Here is a 19,992-nt window from a genome sequence, read left to right on the forward strand (position 1 = left end):
CTAATTGTGACTTCCTCTCTTCTTTTTTTTTTTTTTTTTTTTTAAATACGGAGTCTGGTTCTGTCACCCAGGCTGGAGTGCAGTGGCACAATCTTGGCTCACTGCAAGCTCTGCCTCCCAGGTTCACGCTTCTCCTGACTCAGGCTCCTGAGTAGCTGGGACTACAGGCGCCCACCACCATGCCTGGCTAATTTTTTGTATTTTTTTAGTAGAGACGGGGTTTCACTGTGTTAGCCAGGATGGTCTCGATCTCCTGACCTCGTGATCCGCCTGCCTCGGCCTCCCAAAGTGCTGGGATTACAGGCGTGAGCCACCGTGCGCCTGGCCTTTTTTTTTTTCTTTTGAGACAGAGTTTCACTCTTGTCACCCAGGCTGAAGTGCAATGGCGTGATCTTGGCTCACTTGCAACCTCTGCTTCTGAGGTTCAAGTGATTCTCCTGCCTCAGCCTCCTGAGTAGCTGGGATTACAGGTGCGTGTCGCCACACCTGGTTAATTTTTGTATTTTCAGTAGAGATGGGGCTTTACCATGTTGGCCAGGCTGGTCTTGAATTCCTGACCTCAGGTGATCCACCCACCCTGGCCTCCCAAAGTGTTGGGATTACAGGCGTGAGTCACTGCGCCCGGCCTCCTCTCTTCATTTGACTACTAGAATCTTTAGCAAGCACATCAGACTTCATGCAAACGTTTTATACACTTCTCTCCTGGTTTCATTACTTTCTTGCCCTAATTTCTACACTGCCTTGTTTTCCCATTAATCTGAAATACACTTATCTTTGCTCTATTGTATATAACTAAGTAAACAATTTCTGGAACAAGGAAGGTTACAAAATAAACTAATACCATCAGATCCACTAAATTTAGACTATCACCTTAAAAGGTTCATAGATTATTAATCTTAACAATTTTGTATATGTATACAGAGAGCTGCTGCGAATTTATAGACTGTGATTTTTATATAGGCAACTACATAAAAGCTAGAGCTATTTTGTTATATATGCATCATAAATGTACACATTATTCAATATGTATTAGGCCAGGCAGAGATTTGATTTCCCTTTGACTGATATTTCATATATTTGAAATTCTTGGTGCTACAGAAAGAGACCCAGCAGAAAACTAATGTAACTAATCTTCCAAATGATTTTTAGCAATGACTTATAACCGAGTGGTTAAGGCATTCAAATAGTAAATTTTGTTTAAAACAGTAAGAACAGAGAAATGGTATAGTTTTTAAAGGCATTAACTACCATGCTTGCATAAAGCATGTGATGATGGCTTTTTGAAATGATTTTGATTATACGATAGAAATTAATTTCGTTAATAGAGAAAATAAATGATAAAGGGATCAACTGGAAAATGACCTAATATATATTTTCCTTACAGATAACTTTCAAGATTATTAAACCTTAATCCCACTTTTGTGAATTTATGCTACATAAAGATATGTTAGAATAAGAAAAGATACAGATATATGTTAAAGATATTCACTGTCACACAGTTTATGATAAGGAAATGAAATCAATCTGAGTAAGTTCTGGTATATGCACAAAATGGACTATAATCATTAAATCATTAAACATAAAACACATTTGATTGTGTTTTTATTTATTGTGCTTAAAGAATTTTCTTTTTTGTAGCAAAAAGAAACTGATCATTAAAATCATTAAATGATCATTCAAAAGAATGTGATATATCTGTGAGTTGATATGTAAAATCAAATTAAGTGAAAAAAGGTACAGAATAATATGACACGACCCCATCCATAAAGGTAAATTTAAATATATATATATATATACACACACACACACACACACACACCCCAAATGTATCTACCTATCTATCTGCTGGTATATGAATAAAACTTCTTTAAAAACAAATAAGTGTAACAGTTAATGACATGTAGAAGTGAGATTGAGAATCAGAAGAAGGGGAGGAACACTTTTAGTTTTAAGCCTTTATATTCAAACTTTAACTACGAGTCTTTTACTGAAAATAAAAATAACAAATAAATGAAATAAGAACGTTATTGGAATTATTTTTCTTTACTTTTTGTATTTCTTTTTTGAGACAGAGTCTCACTCTGTCGCTCAGGCTAGAGTGCAGCGGCGTGATCACAGCTCACTGCAGCCTCCGCCTCCCAGGTTCAGGTGATTCTCATACCTCAGCTTCCCAAGTAGCTGGGACTACAGGTGTGCGCCACCACGGCCGGCTAATTTTTGTATTTTTAGTAGAGACAGAGTTTCACTGTGTTGGCCAGGCTGGTCTTGAACTTCCAGCCTCAAGTGATCCACCCACCTTGGCCTCCCAAAGTGCTGGGATTACAGGTGTGAGCCACCAAGCTTAAGCTTGGCCTCTTTACTTTTTGCATTTCTATTCAATGGATCTTCTATTGAAAATAAAACTATAGCAAAGAATGTCATAGGTGTAAGTGACACCATAAGCAAAACAGACCTACCTTCTGTGTATCAATATCTTGTCTCATGATTCTCATATCTTCATTTATCTTTTCTTTGTGTTTCTCGCATTCACTTAGTTGAGCTATTACTTTATTAAGTTCAGTTTCTTTTTGCTACAAAAAAGAAAATTCTTTAAGCACATGAAATAAAAACACAATCAAATAAATAATTTTAAGTTTTAAATTACCTTCTTATAGTCGTCTTTCCCATCTTGAATATAATTCTCAATGTCTTTCATATAACCATGAATATTTTTAACCTTCTCTTTAATATCATTCAGCTGTAGAAAAATATTCATTAAATTTACACTGGTTGTACTTAAGGGCACATAACAGGAGAACACAGTAAAACACTGGCTGAGAAGTTATGAACCTTGGGTTCCAGTTTCCACCACTGCTGAATTTTATGATCTCAGACAAGTCCCTTTCTCACCTATAGGAATGGATTAATTAATCTTAATCCTTAACTTCTATTTTAGATCAAGCAGCAAAATAATTTACCTCTAATCCTTGTTCTAACAAGAATTTCTAATGTCAAAATTATACCATGAATCTGAAAATACTATTTATCTTATGCTATTTAATTTCATGTGGAATAACAGTGTCCAACATGGTGCTATGAACGTAAGTTTAATACAGGTATTTGATAAGTAAATATATAAATGAAATCTTACTTTATCCTGTGCTATTTTGTTGCTTGTATTTTTTTTGTTGATTATTTCTTCTTTTTCTTGCTGGAACTTTTCCAACGTTGTTTCCAAAGGGCTTACCTGCTCTTTAGCATCCTAAAAATATAAAAAAGATAAAGTATTATATAATATTCCATTATCTTACTTTAGGTGTCAGACTTCACAGCCTTAATAAAAGCACTTTCTATGTGCCAGGCTCTAAATGTCAACGCATTTGCTCCTTTCAATGACCCTATGAGGACAGTACCATCATTTTCAGTCCTATATTTCACATGAGCAAACAGACACAGAGAATGACTTGTCCAGGGTCACAACAGCCAATAAATGAATCAGCCAAGATTTTAACCCAGTCCAGCTCCAGAGATCACTCTCTTAACCACTATGCATACTATACTGCATCAACCACTAATTTGATTCTTAATCTAGGCCATGTGCTCCCAATTATATTAGCGTGTGGCTTCAAGCATGAGTTTTCATGATTTTATAGGTACCCCTGTCACTGCTGCATGATCAAAGAATAGGAAAGCTCATTCAGTCCAGACTTTTCTTTTACAGATGAAAATACCATGGTAAAAACACTTCTGTTCTTAAGCTTAGCCTGCTAAGGCTATGCAGATATTTTATGGTAATAAAAGCATACTGTTAAACTAATGTTGGTGTGTCCACATCTATTCTGGAAGGAACGGGGCTTTCAAATAATAAACTATTTTACTAAATAGAAGTCCCCATTATTTAGCCTTGTAACACTAAATCTGCAACATAGTTATATGATAACCACAGTTCAAAACAATGGTCCCCAAGCTCTTTAAGATCCTGAAGTATTGAGTGAATCTATAGAGGTAGATACAATTATTTAGTAATTACTTCAATATATGTCTATTTTATCATACTGGGAAGTGGTATGGTGTGTTAGGAAGTCAAATGCCTTCAGTGTCAGAAGATCTATCAGAAAATCAACTCTGCTTCCTATCAGCTGCATAAACTTAGGCACTCGTGAGACATTTGTAAATCTCAATTCCTTTTTCTATAAAGAGATTTCATCATCTAAATAGGGTTGCTGAGGCACTGAATGGTTCAATGTCAAAGTGCTTTATAAACAGTAAAAAATTATACAAATGCAAGTAGTATTATTTTAATATCATATTCTGAACCTGATATTTTGTAATCCAAAATTATTTAAGAAATAAAAATTTACAGTAATTATTCAGTAATATACTTAGTGCTTATTGAATGAGTACCCATAATTATATAAACCTAGGTAAGACTGTTTCTAAAACTGTTTATAACTGGTTGAGTCTTAGATGTGATTAATCTATATAAGGGATGTCAAAAGGATTCCAGTGGCAACTGAGTGCCTGCTCACTGTACTGGTAAGGATTCTGAAACCACATCTGGAATCAAATGTAAAGAGTGCTATGACTGAGAGTGTCTGCTATAGATAAAGGATCTGCAGATAAGACAAACCTCCTGTACAAGCAGGAATCCTTATACAGAGTTAACCAACCACCACCTGACCACCTCCAATAACATTTGCTGCTTAACCAGGCAGCCAGTTCTTCCTTATTATGGCAAACTCCTTCTTCCAGAAATCTTTACTTACTAGTACAAGTTCTATCACTTAGGAACCACACAAAGAATGATTATACCATTTTCATTTGATCCTCATAACAGCTGGTTTTCAAAGGGAATGCTTCCAGTTTTTGCCCATTCAGTATGATATTGGCTGTGGGTTTGTCATAAATAGCTTATTATTTTGAAATATGTTCCATCGATACATAGTTTATTGAGAGCTTTTAGCATGAAGGGGTGTTGAATTTTATCGAAGGTCTTTTCTCCATCTATTGAGATAATCATGTGGTTTTTGTCTTTGGTTCTGTTCATGTGATGGATTACATTTACTGATTTGCATATGTTGAACCAGCCTTGCATCCCAGGAATGAAGCCGACTTGATCCTGGTGGATAAGCTTTTTGACGTGCTGCTGGATTCAGTTTGCCAGTATTTTATTGAGGATTTTTGCATTGATGCACATCAGGGATACTGGCCTGAAATTTTCTTCTTTTGTTGTGTGTCTGCCAGGGTTTGGTATCAGGATGATGCTGGCCTTATAAAATGAGTTAGGGAGGATTTCCTCTTTTTCTATTGTTTGGAATAGTTTCAGAAAGAATGGTACTGGCTCCTCTTTGTACCTCTGGTAGAATTCGGCTGTGAATCTCTCTGGTCCTGGACTTTTTTGGTTGGCAGGCTATTAGTGCCTCAATTTCAGAACTTGTTATTGGTCCATTCAGGGATTTGACTTCTTCCTGGTTTAGACTCGGGAGGGTGGATATATCCAGGAATTTATCCATTTCTTCTAGATTTTCTAGTTTATTTGCGTGGAGGTGTTTATAGTATTCTCTGACGGTAGTCTGTATTTTCTGTGGGATTGGTGGTGATATCCCCTTTATCATTTCTTACTGCATCTATTTGATTCTTCTCTCTTTTCTTCTTTATTAGTCTGGCTAGTGGTCTATTTTGTTGATCTTTTTAAAAACCCAGTTCCTGGATTGATTTTTTTGAAGGGTTTTTTGTGTCTCTATCTCCTTCGGTTCTGCTCTGATCTTAGTTATTTCTTGTCTTCTGCTAGCTTTTGAATTTGTTTGTTCTTGTTTCTCTAGTACTTTTAATTGTGATGTTAGGGTGTCGAATTTAGCTCTTTCCTGCTTTCTCTTGTGGGCATTTAGTGCTATGAATTTCCCTCTACATACTGCTTTCAATGTGTCTCAGAGATTCTGGTATGTTGTATCTTTGTTTTCATTGGTTTCAAACAACATCTTTATTTCTGCCTTCATTTCGTTATTTTAACTGGCAGTCATTCGGGAGCAGGTTGTTCAGTTTCCATGTAGTTGTACGGTTTTGAGTGAGTTTCTTAATCCTGAGTTCTAATTTGATTGCACTGTGGTCTGAGAGACTGTTATGATTTCTGTTCTTTTGCATTTGCTGAGAGTGTTTTACTTCCAATTATGTGGTCAATTTTAGAATAAGTGCAATGAGGTGCTGAGAGTTCTGGCCATTACACTAATAAGGAGCATTTCATATTAAAGAAACGTGGACTGAGGTGATGTATGCCTGTAATTTTGGGAGGCCAAAGCTGCATTGCTTGAGGCAGAGTTTGAGACCAGCCTGAACAACATAGTGAGACCCTGTCTCTACAAAAATTTTAAAAATTAGCCAGGCGTGGTGGGTTGTGCCTGTAGTCCCATCTACTTGAGAGGCTGAGGCAAGACGATTGCCTGAGCTCAGGAGGTCAAGGCTGCAGTGAGTGAGCTGTGACTGCACCACTGCATTCCAGCTTGGGAGACAGAGGAAGACTCTGTCTCTAAAAAAGAAGAATAGGGTGGGGCATAGTGGCTCACGCCTGTAATCCCAACACTTCGGGAGGCCAAGGTAGGCAGATCAACTGAGTTCAGGAGTTTGAGACCAGCCTGTCCAATGGCACAACCCCGTCTCTACTAAATACAAAAATTAGCTGGGCGTGGTGGTGCACGCCTGTAATTCCAGCTACTCGGGAGGCTGAGGCAGGAGAATCGCTTGAACCCAGGAGATGGAGCTTGCAGTGAGCCGAGATTGCACTACTGCACTCCAGCCTGGGCAACAGGGTGAGACTGTCTCAAAAAATAAAAATAAAATTAAAATAATTTCACAAAAAACATGTATGGATATTCTTACCTTTATCTCTCTGTACAAAGACTGAACTTCAGTGGATAATTCCACAGTCTGCTCCTCCAGTTGCTGACGACGTTGCAAATTAGTGGATATCTGAAGTTTCTCAGATTTTAGCTCATTTGTTATACTTTTTAGATGTTGAATCTGTTCCTGCTGGTCCTGTATAAGCTTACGATTCAATTCAATCTTACTAGAAACTACACAAGAACATATTAACACAGTAATTAATGTAAGGGTATAGAAAATACTATTTGTATAATTCTTCCCATTTTTATTAGTCTATGGAATCCACAAATGCTGAGTTTCTGTGGGCCCCACCCACTGCAACAAACATATAACGAGAACCCTGCTAGCTCCCAAATCAGCTTGATGTCCCCTGCTGACCACTCACAGGGAAAGCTCACAGGGCAGGTATGACTGAGAAAGAATATAGCTCATGGCCAGGCGCACTGGCTCATGCTTGTAATCCCAGCACTTTGGGAGGCCGAGGCGGGTGAATCCCGAGGTCAGGAGTTTGAGACCAGCCTGACAAACACAGTGAAACCCCGCCTCTACTAAAAAATACAAAAATTAGCTGGGCGTGGTGACGAGTGCCTGTAATCCCAGCTACTCAGGAGGGTGAGGCAGGAGAATCACTTGAACCTGGGAGGCGGAGGTTGCAGTGAGCTGAGATTGCACCACTGCACTCCAGCCTAGGCAACAAGAGCAAAATTCCATCTTAAAAAAAAAAAAGAAAAAGAATACAGCTTATTTGACACTCTCCTACTATTCAAAATCTGTTGTGCAAAGTAAGAGAACAAAGAGAAGTGATGCTTTTCAGAAAAAAAGAGCGAATATACTGTGGACTGGAAGGAACTTCCTTGTCTATGTAACAGGTATAAAATTGAGTATAAAAGGCATGTGCTGGCAATGTTGAAGTCTCTATGGGTACCGAAGGACACAGACTGTATTACCTGTGTCTAACTTGTGCTGTTTCTCTTGTTTCTCCTGGTTGACTTGTTGGACAGTTCGATCTAAGTCTATTCCTTGTAGCTTAGCTGCTTGTTGTGCAATTTTTCTTTCAACATCTTTAAGTTCCATCTTAAGAGTATAACAAAATTATTTCCTTTAATAAACTTACTGCATTATTCAAAATCTTTAAAAATTAATTGCTATTATCATTTTTTAAATCTAAACTTATAAACCATTTCCAGATACAATTTTAGCAAAGTGTAACAGTATAAAAGTGAAATGATGTAAACAAAAGGAAGCTGACTAAAAATGAAAAACAAACAACTGTCTTAATTTTTAAATTTATGAATTAAAAAATTTAAACCCAGGGATGTAAACTAAGCAGTTGCTCCCTGAGGGCATCTGAAATTCAGGATGGGGAATTCTAAACACAACCTGTACCTGAATACTAGCTACTATTTTTAACTCTCACACTTCAAATTCAAGCTACCATGGAGCAAGTTTTATTCTGCCTTAAACTACAATAAACTTACCTGGAACCTCTCCATAATTGTAACATCTGTCAGGCACACTTTAGCACTTTCTTCTTCAGGCATTATTGTACCCAAGAGTGTTTCTTGTTCTTCTATGTCATTCTTTAGGCGCTGTATGTCTCTATTGACATTCTGCAATTTGTTTCTTAATTCTGGTATTTCCTTCTCCTTCAAATCAATTATGCTTTGCCTAAATAGAAAACACAATTAAAAATAAAGTATCTGATGTTTCTCACAGTTAGACTGAGGTTTTGTGTATTTTTAGGAAGAATACCACAGAAGTGACATTGGGGTATCCTATCAGTGGGTAGAGAATCATGATATCAATATGTCTTATTACTGATGATGTTAATCTTTATTCACTTGGCTTAGGTGGTGTCGGCCAGGTTTCTCCACTGTAAAGTTACTGTTTTGGTCTTTGTAATTAATAAGTATCTTAGGAGAGAAATGTTGAGACTACGTAAATATCTTGCTTCTCCTCAACTTTCTGCCTACTGATTTTAATATCCACTGACAGATCTTCCTTGCAATAATTATTACTGTGGTGTTTGTCAAACTGAGAAATAGTCTACTAATGAACTGGTCATATTCACCAAAAGTGTTAAGGTCATGAAAGATAAAGACAGACTGTTACAGACTGCAGGAGCCTAAGGAGAAATAACAACTAGATGCTATGTGGGATCCTGCATGGAACCCTGAAACACAAAAGGCATTGATGGAAAAACTGCTAAATTCGATGTAGTCTGTAATTTAGTTAGTAGCATTATACCAATGTTAATCCTGGTTTTGATAACTGTATTATAACAGAGTACATAAATAGTTAATATCAGGAGAAGCTGGGTGAGGGATATATGTGAATAATTTGTATTATTTTTATAATTTTTCTGTAAACCTAAAATTATTTCAAAATAACTTTTTAAATTACAGGAATAAAAGGAAGGAAACCAGCCATTAAGTCAAATGCTACATGGGTTTAAGGTACAAAATGTCAACCGATTTTACTGGTACTCATTACTCTAGCTAATGAACTACTGTCTCCATGGCAGGTACTGACAACTATTTTTGCTGATGCCTCTGAAACAATAACACATATTTAATCTTTTAAAAAAATTTACTTCAGAAATATTCCAAATTCTTATTTAAAATTATATGGAATTAGTATGACAAAGCAGTATGATAAATTAAACTGGTCTCTAATGGGAGTCTTATTATAAACTAAAAGAATAACCAGAAACTCAAGTGGCTACTACTTAATGATTTTTTAAAAATGCAAACTATGATCAAGAAATGCCAACCTGACCTGTGGCAACAGACATATAGTTTTTTTTTAAATTTTTTAATTTTTAATTAATTTATTTACTTTTTATGCTTTAAGTTCTGGGGTACAGGTTTGTTACATAGGTATACACGTGCTACGGTGGTTTGCTGCACCTATCAACCCATCATCTACATTAGGTATTTCTCCTAATGCTATCCTTCCCCTAGTCCCCCACCAGCTGACAGGCCCCAGTGTGTGATGTTCCCCTCCCTGTGTCCATGTGCTCTCATTGTTCAGCTCCCACTTATGAGTAAGAATATGTGGTGTTTGGTTTTCTGCTCTCCTGTGTTAGTTTGCTGAGAATGATGGTTTCCAGCTTCATCCATGTCCCTGCAAAGGACATGAACTCATCCTTTTATATGGCTGCATAGTTACTCCATGGTGTATATGTGCCACATTTTCTTTATCCAGTCTATCACTGATGGGCATTTGCGTTGGTTCCAAGTCTTTGCTATTGTGAGTAGTGCCGCAGTAAACACATGTGCATGTCAGACCTATAGTTTTTTATACCACAGAAATAGGAGGTATTCTTATTCCATATGAGTATAACAAATATGAAGGCATGGAGATTATGAATAATTCCATGCCAATGTTACCTCTTGAACACTGTTGTCACAGATCAGTAGTTGGCCTTAAATTATGTGCCCAATATCTAAAAAGTAACATAGCTATGATAGCCTAATAATGATTGCCAAGCATTTATTAAACTGGGGACATCTCTGTGAAGAACTATAGGTATACATACAGTTTTAACCCTATTTTTACATTTTCATACACACACACAAAATCTTTCATCAGTATGGTCCTGGTTTTGGTGCACTCTTTTTTGATGATTACCTAAGATGTTAAAAGAAGTGTTCTGGCTGGGTGTGGTGGCTCATGCCTGTAATACCAGCACTTTGGGAGGCTGAGGCTGGTGGGATCACCTGAGGTCAGGAGTTCAAGACCAGCCTGGCCAACATGGTGAAACCTCATCTCTACTAAAAATACAAAAAATTAGCAGGGTGTGGTGAAGGGTGCCTATAATCCCAGCTACTCAGGAAGCTGAGGCTAAAGAACTGCTTAAACCCAGGAGGCGGAGTTCAAGTGAGCCGAGATTTGTGCCACTGCACTCCAGCCTGGGCAATAAGAGTGAAACTCTGTCTCAAAAGAAGTGTTCTAAGAAAAAGCAGAGAAGCTTCCCTGAAGAATGCACTAGAGAGATCTATTAGGGTTCTCTGGGTTTGTTTTTCATTTTTATGACATTTTATTTTTTATATTCAAGAGTTAATTTTTCTCATGGTTCACAAGGTTTTAAAAAATATTTTCGATAAATCATAATTGTAAACATTTATGGGGTACAATGTGATGTTCTATGTACACAATGTACAATGATTAAAGGTAATTTAGCATATCCATTACCTTGCCTATCATTTTTTATAGACAGATATTTGAAATTTACTCTTTGGATTTTTGTTTTCTCAGAAACTCAATTCACCTATTTTTGGACAGCATTCCTTTTCTAAGGGGATTGTGTGTAAAAAGGCCCACAGAGATATGGTACTGAAAAACACCTGTGGGAGAAATGGGGGGGAAATACCAATTGAGTTTGTATTCAAATGAGGTGCTATAATAAATGAATCTGAGTCAGTACTATACAAAATGATAAACAGGTATATTTTCAGCTGAGTTCTCAGTCATGATGTTAGTTTTACATTAGGTACTGGTGAATCTGAGGCTTTAAATGAAGTATTTCCCGCAAAGAAGCAAGATATAGCTCCCTACTACTACTCTGAGCTCATCTTCCACAACTCTTCCCTTTGGCCTTCCGGTCAAATATGTCTCAGAGATTTTGTACTGCCTGGAATATTATTCTGGACAACTGCATGGCTGGCTCCCTCACTTCTCTCAAGTTTCCACTCCAATGCCACCTTCATCAAGTCCCCCCTACCACCCTTCAGCTACTCCCTATTCCCTTATCTTGCTGTATTTTTCTCGATGCCCCTGATCATCCCCCGGTGTATTATATATTCACTTATTTGTCATCCATCTCCTCCCCACTGGAATATAAACTCCATGAGGGCAGGGACTTTGTCCATTTTGTTTACTGCTGTATTACCTGCACTCCAGTAGACTGCCTATCTTGGCTGCACGAATAAACAGTTCTCATGATAGTGTTGGCATCAAGGGCATATTCTAAAGGTGAAAAGGCAAATGGCACACAGATAAATTTAATCTTGTTACTTTACTCCTCTTCACCAATAACCTTCCACCTAAGTGACTATCATAAATAGACCTCCACAATGTCTCTGAAAGTGACCCCAGGGGATATCTGAAAGTAGTGTCTTAACCAGAGGTGGTAGGAAGCTTAATGACCATGTAAGTCAATCTCCTCACTTTATGTGGGGGATACTAAGGCCCAAATGAGTTAAGTAACATCCTTAAGGTCACCCAGCAGAGTTGGAATTTGAAATCAACCTGACTGTACCCTTAGGCAATTGCTTTCCTATATTTCAAAAAACAAAACAAAACAAAACAAAAAGTCCTCTTGGTTGAGCATGGTGGCTCATGCCTGTAATCCTAGCACTTTGGGAGGCTGAGGTAGGAGGATTGCTTGAGAGTTCCAGGCTTCAGTGAGCTATAATCAGTTACACCACTACCCTCCAGCCTGGGCGACAGGAACAAGACCCTATCAATCAATCAAGTCCTCTTAATTCATTATTGACCTTCCATTTGTGGATTTATTTAAACTTTAAAAAAACGTGTTTTCCATCCTGGCTAACATGGTGAAACCTCGTCTCTACTAAAAAATACAAAAAACTAGCCGGGCGAGGTGGCGGGCGCCTGTAGTCCCAGCTACTCAGGAGGCCGAGACAGGAGAATGGCGTAAACCCGGGAGGCGGAGCTTGCAGTGAGCTGAGTTCCGGCCACTGCACTCCAGCCTGGGCTACAGAGCGAGACTCCGTCTCAAAAAAAAAACAAAAACAAAAACAAAAAACAAACAAACAAAAAAAAACGTGTTTTATAATGTTATTTCCTACTATTGGGAAGAAGACTTCCTCTCTCATTTGTCCCAAACTCATCCTTCTCCAGTTTTCCAGAATGGCCCACTGACATTCTGTTAAGAGCTTGCTAAACAAACGGGGGTTCATCATTTCCCTGCTCTTCAGGTTTTCAAGTTTTGGTTCCTTTATGAAAATAGTTTCCCCACACACGTGTCCTCACTTAGCAGCCCTGCCAGCATCTTGGTCCATTTTTAGTGCTTCCTCTAGGCTTTTTCTAGCTTCAGGTTCTCTTAAAATGTGTGGTAACCAGACATTTAACTGGCTAAACTAGCCAGGTAGATAACCTAGCTGAGCCCAGTCATCCCATGAAACCATGAAAAACTAATCACTGTGAGACAGTTCTTTTTTTTTTTTTTTTGAGACGGAGTCTCGCTCTGTCACCCAGGCTGGAGTGCACTGGCTAGATCTCAGCTCACTGCACGCTCCGCCTCCCGGGTTTACGCCATTCTCCTGCCTCAGCCTCCAGAGTAGCTGGGACTACAGGCGCCCGCCACCTCACCCGGCTAGTTTTTTGTATTTTTTAGTAGACACGGGTTTCACCGTGTTAGCCAGGATGGTCTCGATCTCCTGACCTTGTGATCCGCCCGTCTCAGCCTCCCAAAGTGCTGGGATTACAGGCTTGAGCCACCGTGCCCGGTCTTGTGAGACAGTTTTGAGGGGTGTTGTTACACAGCAATAAATAACGGGAATAGACACTACAGTTCTCATTCATTCAACAAATAGTTATCAAAGTTACAATATAGAATATACAAATGTGTGGTTGCCTAGTCTCTAGGTAACCAGAATGGCACATAGATGCTACTGCAGATATACTGAAGTCAGTCACAAGTACTTTGATACTCTTTCCATCAAGAGACACAGTATCCTCCCTCACTGAATCTTGGGAGTCTCTGTGACCACTCTGACCAATAGAAAATGAAGTGTCACTGTGCCAGTTTCTCAGTCTAGGCCTTAAAGGACTTGCAGCTTCCACTTCCTGTTCATGGAATACTTACTCTTGGGATAGTCTGTTTAGGAACCCGGTCACTATGCTTCCAAAAGCCCAAGACACATGCAGAGGCCATGTGAAGACATCCTGTTTTGAGAGCCCCAGCTGAGCTGCCAAACAACAGTCAGCATCACTGTCAGTCACGTGAGCCATCAAGAACATCCAGCTCGGTTACACTTTGAGATGACTGCAGCCAACATCTGACTACAACCATAAGACCTCAAGTGAGAGCCACCTAGCTGAGCCCAGTCATACCACAGAACCATGAGAAATTAATTATTGTGAGATAGATTTGAGGTTTGTTACACAGCAATAAATAATTGGAACAGACATTACAGTTCTCATTCATTCAGCAAACAGTTATCAAAGCTGCAATATACACGGAACTGTGGAGATACAACAATAAGTAAGACATGCACTTTACTCTTAGAGGGGAAACTGTGGCCCAGCACGGTGGCTCACTCCTGTAATCCCAGCACTTTGGGAGGCTGAGACAGGTGATTGCCTGAGGTCAGGAGTTTGAGACCAGTCTGGCCAACATGGTGAAACCCTGTCTCTACTAAAAATACAAAAAAATTAGCAGAGTGTGGTGACGTGCGCCTGTAATCCCAGCTACCTGGGAGGCTGAGGCAGGGGAATTGCTTGAACCAGGGAGGTGGAGGTTGCAGTGAGCCAAGATTGCATCACTGCACTCCAGCCTGGGCGATGACAGCTATAATACGATGTTAATTTCTGCCATTTATTGTATAACTGTCTAACACAGAACTAAGCTCACATTTTTCCTACATGTACTTTCTACCAATTTCAAATTTTATCCATTTGATCTTTTTCTTTTCAATATACTATCTTATTCCTCTCCTTCCTTTTTATTCTCAAACTACTGCTTCTGTCTCCTCATCTCTGTGGCCCCAATAATCTCGTTTTCACCCTTGATGCTTGTATTTGTTATCTCTTGTTGCATAACAAAGTATCCCAAAACTTAGCAGCTTAAAATAACAGCACTTATTATTTCTCAGAGATACCAGGATCAGGAGATAACGCTTCTCACTCAGGGTCTCGCAGGAAGTTGCAATCAAGCTGTAAGCCAGGACTGCAGTCATCTTAAGGCTTGACTGCTACAAAGTCTATTTCCAAACTCACTTGCTCAAAGGCCTCAGGTCCTTACCACAAGGGCCTCTCCAGAGGGCTGCTTGCAACATGGCAGCTAGCTTCCCTCAGACAAGAGACAGAAGGGGACAAAGTGGGTGAGAGAGGGGAAGAAGAGGGGGAGAGTGAGCAAGTTCACACGAGTGAGGGTACGTGCACATGCGAGCACAGAAGAAGCCATAGTACCTTAAATAACCTAATGTTGGAAAGGCCGTACTATCACTTCTGCCTGTTTTATCAGTTACACAGACCAATCCTGCAACAGCATGAGAGGGGACTATACAAGGGTATGAATACTAAGAGGCCGAGATTACTAGGGACCATCTTAGAAGTTGGCTGCCGCGAACCACATCTTCTTAGGCCTTTCTTTCTCCTTTTCCTGAAACTCCTCCTTGGTTTTCCAGGGCAATCACTTTCTGCTTCCTAAGCTTTTCTGAGCCTGTTTCAGTCAATATACTGATATTAGATTAATTTTCCTAAAATACATCTTTCATTAAATCCCTTAGGTTGGCTCCTCCTCATCACCTATCAGAAAGAGTTATAACTAGGCCTGAATATAATGTAGCCCTATCTCCCCAGTGTACAAGATTCAATCCCTATAAATAATTGCCCAAACTCCAGATAACATTTCTACTGCAGCATAGGTCATACTCCTCTTCCCTTTGCACCATGTTCTGGCTTCCATCTCCTCTCGGTTGAGCTGAATGAACTTCTCCAGGCCTTATATTTCTCTCCCTGCCTCATTCTCAAAATATTTTTCTCATTTTGTATCCACTGACTCCTCCCTTCTTAACTAACACATTTGTTTGAATCATTTTGTTAAGCACTTTATTAAGCCTAGTTTTCTAAACGCTGAATTCTGAGAGCCTGTCTTCTTAATCAGACCATTAGCTCCTGGAGGGTCATGTCTTAGGTCTCTGGGACCAGCCTTGTTCTCTATGTTCTGGGAGACACTAAGGCAATCATCACATATTTCCTAACTTGATTTTTATTTGTAAACAGAACATAACATGAATTTCTTGTACAAGTGAGGGAAAATATAAACAACTGAAAATCTTTTTGAAAGTGGAAAAGACATTAAAAACAGTTTAAAATCTGTCTTCTGGGAGAACTTTTCAGTAGTTAAATTCTTTTGCTGGGTTCATAAAGTGGCAAGTCGACAGTCCTAAATCTGTGAAAATCTATGCCCACAAGCTAAGTCTTGGGAATTAAACACACATACAAAAGAACGTAGACTATGTCTACCTCACATTTTAAGAAATAAGCTTACCGGCCATGCACGGTGCTCACACCTGTGATCCCAGGGAGGCTGAGGTGGGCCAATCCCTTGAGGTCAGGAGTTCGAGATCAGCCTGGCCAACATGGTGAAACTCCATCTTTACTAAAAATTACAAAAATTAGCTGGGCATGGTGGTGCATGCCTGTAATCCCAGCTACTGAGGAGGCTGAGGCATGGGAATCGCTTCTGGGAGGTGGAGGTTGCAATGAGCCAAGATCGTGCCCTCCAGCTTAGGTGACAGAGAGAGACTCTGTCTCAGGAAAAATAAAAGAAAGGAAATAAGCTTACCTTTAAACAAAATAATTGACTCTTCTTATCACAGAAGTGACCTAAGACAGGGCATACTAGCTCAGAGTTCTTACTGAGTAGTTACTGAGTAACTACCATCTGCCCAGGCATGAGACAGGTACCTTTTACAATGTGCCGCTACATGTACAGTTAAGGTAAATCCCTATTCTTACCTCATGGGCACAAGTCCCAGCATTTCATCACGCCGCTTTTCCTTTTTTTTTAGCTCTGATTCTGTTGATTTGAGTTTATCTGGAGCAAGTCGCAGTTTAGACTGCAAATCACTGATGACTTCTTGTAATTCAGCCTCTGTCTGAAAAACTCTCTGACAAACGGGGCAACATGACTGGTTTTCATCTGTTAGCTGAGTAATGAACTGGGAGTAAACTGCTGTGGCTCCAGCCAGCATGGCTATTTTAAGAAAATAAGTTATATCACCAATGAGAAAAAACATAAAATACAGTATTGTCAATATGGTTTCATCTTTTTCTATAAATATATTTATTTTATTATTCTTACTTTATAAATATATTATAAAAGAAATAAAAATTCTGATACTTAAAATTCCAATATTCTCTTCCAAAGAGCATGATACATTCAGATTTGTATAAATATTTTTTGGTAACACATTATAAGTATAACAAAATGTCTACTGAGAGCTTTCTCTGTGCCAGGCACTGTTCTAAGGGTTTTACAACTATAATCTCATTCACTCCTCAGTACCCCAGGTGGTAGTTGTGTCCTCATTTTACAGACGATGAAACACAGGAAGGTTTCAGTAACTTGCCTAAAGTCACACAGTGAGTAAGTTGTAGAGCCAGGACTGAAATCCAAGCCATTAGGCTCCATAACCAGGTTTTTAAATTCCCCATCCTTAACAGTTACCTGTGAATGAAAATTCAAAGGTGTCAGAGTATCCTGATAACATAAAGTAGGTAAACTTACCTCGCTGTTTTGATGATTTTTCAATTTCCTCTTTAAGCCTGTCTAAATCACTTTCAAAATCCTGGCTACCACAAACATCAAACAGCTTGTCTTCGTAACTGGACAACTGCTCTTCCTTTCTTTTTAGTTCATTATTTATATGATTTTTATTCTGCTCAGCTGAAGCTAGTTCTTTGCTAAAATAAGAACAAATATGGATTTTCATTTTAAAATAGGAGAAATGAGTTTGAAAGTTTGAGTAGGCAAAAACAAGATAAATTTCTGCCAACAAATCATGACCAAATACTTTTTTTTAGAAGTTGAGGGACAAGTCCACTTCTGTCTTAACTCTCCGCCTATGACACTGACTCACCTGCCAGTCCTGCTCATGGGCCTGCTCCCAGAAAAACGTACACAGATTCTGCCTGGTTTCTGGGAATTCATGGCCTTTGATCCCAGGTTAAGCCCCAGCAAGATGCTTGCTGGGACTACTGGACAGAAAGAAGACAGGAGAACACCCCCGTAATTCTCTTTAGTCCTTTCACAAATACTACTTCCTTACTCTCCTGTAAATACTGTTTCTTTATATCCTCTCCCTCCTTGTTGCTGTCACCCACTTGCCTCCAGAACAGTCATTCCCTCTCGTTAATCAAATATTTTACTTACTAGCACAATTTATCTCCATTTTTAGCTCTTAAATATCATCCTAGCCAACCTCAATACTTACATATAACATGGTTTTTCAATTTGCAGGTTTCGATGCACTAGCTACCATGTAGTCAATTTAATGTATTGTATTCAGCATATTTTTAAAAAATGAAATAGAAGAGATGGTAATATATTGGAGTAGGCTGTATGTATATATACTACTTTGAGAAATTGGTTTCAGATAAATGTGTGTTACTGCACACATGCTTCTTCATCATGACTACCCATCGTGAGTCACAGTAAAATTTTGGAAAAAAGTAACTAATACAGATGATATTTTCATTATCCTAGACTCCATTGAGCACTTCTCATCAAGATCACCAGTGACCTAAGTGCCAAGTACAGTCTTCATCTTACTCTACCTCTAGGTAGCACCAAACACTGTTGACTTTCTCCTTGAAGACTGTTTTCTCAAGGCACCCAGACACCACGGCTATCTGGCTCTCACTCTGGTTCCTTGGGCACATCCCAGTTTCCTTCACTTGATCCTTTTCCTTGGCCTGCTAACATTTTAAATGTTTGTGCTTCCCGGGAATCTAATTGTAACCCCTTCTCTTTGCGTAACTCTCTCAAGGTGACATACTAATGACTTCAAGTATCCCTTGCATAGCAACAACTCCCAGTCTCCTGAATTTCAAACTCCAATACTGTATTCCCTCACAGACACTTCCACAAGACACAGAGATTAAACATCACCAAAACCAAGTCCTCTACTTTCCTCAAAAATCTGTGTGGAATTTTTGACCCGCTTATCCAACCACCATCCAAGGTAACATCTGAGAAATATGATCACTTTTTATAATGGATTTCTCACAGAAATGAAAATAGAATTTTTAAATTTTAATCTTCACAGATCTACAAATTTTCAAAGGACAAGACGTCTAAATTACTACCCATTACAATTTACTTAATTTGTAAAATATGAGGGGTCTTCAAAATGTTCATGGAAAATGTGTATTATAAAAAAACTATGCATGAAGTTCAAAATGTTTTGCACTGAAATAAACTCACACTAACTTGTTATAACATGTCTGAATAGGATCTAGTTTAAGGCACTAACACGGTTAAGACATCAGTTTGAAAAGAGCCCCAATTAGAGCTAAAACTGAAGCAAGAACAAACATCAAATTTATGGTGAAGTGTGGGTGGAAGAATGGTGAATCACTGATACTTTACAATAAGTTTATGAGGTCAATGCCCCAAATAAATCAGCAGTTTACAAATGGATAACTCAGTTTAAGAAGGGATGAGCCATTATTAAAGATGAAGCCCACAGTGGCAGACTGTTCACATCAATTTGTGAGGAAAAAATTCATCTTCTTCATGCCCTAATTGAAGATCAATGATTAACAGCAGAAACAATAGCCAACACCACAGACACCTCAATTGATTCAGGTTACACAATTCTGACTGAAAAATTAAAGTTGAGTAAATGTTCTACTTGATGGATGCCCAACCACTGCTTCCAGATAAGCTGCAGAGAACAGCAGAGCTTTCAATGGAGAGTCTCAACAAGTAGGATCAAGTTCCTAAAGCATTCTTCAAAGAATTGTAACAGGAGGTGATGGAATGTGGCTTTACCAGTACAATCCTGAAGACAAAGCACAGTGAAAGCAACGGCTACCAAGTAATGGAAGTGGTCCAGTCAAAGCAAAAGCAGACCAGATAAGAGCAAAGGTCATGGCAACAGTTGTTTGGGATGCTCAAGGCATTTTGCTTGCTGACTTTCTGGAGGGCTAAAGAATGGTAACAACTGCTTATTATGAGAGTGTTCTGAGAGAGCTAGCCAAAGCATTAGCAGAAAAATGCCCAGGAAACCTTCACCAGAGTCCTTTTCCAACACAACAAATGTTCCTGCTCATCCCTCTCATCAAACAAGGGCCATTTGCAAGAGTTTCTATGGGAAATCATTAGGCATCCACCTTACAGTCCTGATTTGGCTCCTCCTATCTTCTAGTTTCTTA

General features: G+C 38.9%; 1 protein-coding gene across 5 annotated transcripts in view; it reads right to left on the reverse strand.

Moving 5' to 3' along the window:
- RAD50 (RAD50 double strand break repair protein) overlaps positions 1–19,992 on the reverse strand; it is an 86,926-nt gene that overhangs the window by 30,956 nt on the left and 35,978 nt on the right. For all 5 annotated transcript variants that reach the window (XM_050792737.1, XM_050792735.1, XM_050792740.1 and 2 more), the window contains 8 exons: positions 17,342–17,517; positions 16,570–16,807; positions 8,334–8,523; positions 7,803–7,929; positions 6,853–7,046; positions 3,131–3,241; positions 2,645–2,737; positions 2,457–2,570 (listed from right to left, as the gene is read on the reverse strand). In XM_050792737.1, coding sequence (XP_050648694.1) covers positions 2,457–2,570; positions 2,645–2,737; positions 3,131–3,241; positions 6,853–7,046; positions 7,803–7,929; positions 8,334–8,523; positions 16,570–16,807; positions 17,342–17,517 — 1,243 coding nt within the window. The remainder of the gene's footprint in view (positions 1–2,456; positions 2,571–2,644; positions 2,738–3,130; positions 3,242–6,852; positions 7,047–7,802; positions 7,930–8,333; positions 8,524–16,569; positions 16,808–17,341; positions 17,518–19,992) is intronic.

The sequence above is a fragment of the Macaca thibetana genome, chromosome 6, assembly GCF_024542745.1.
Source record: "Macaca thibetana thibetana isolate TM-01 chromosome 6, ASM2454274v1, whole genome shotgun sequence".
Classification (NCBI taxonomy): Eukaryota; Metazoa; Chordata; class Mammalia; order Primates; family Cercopithecidae; genus Macaca; species Macaca thibetana.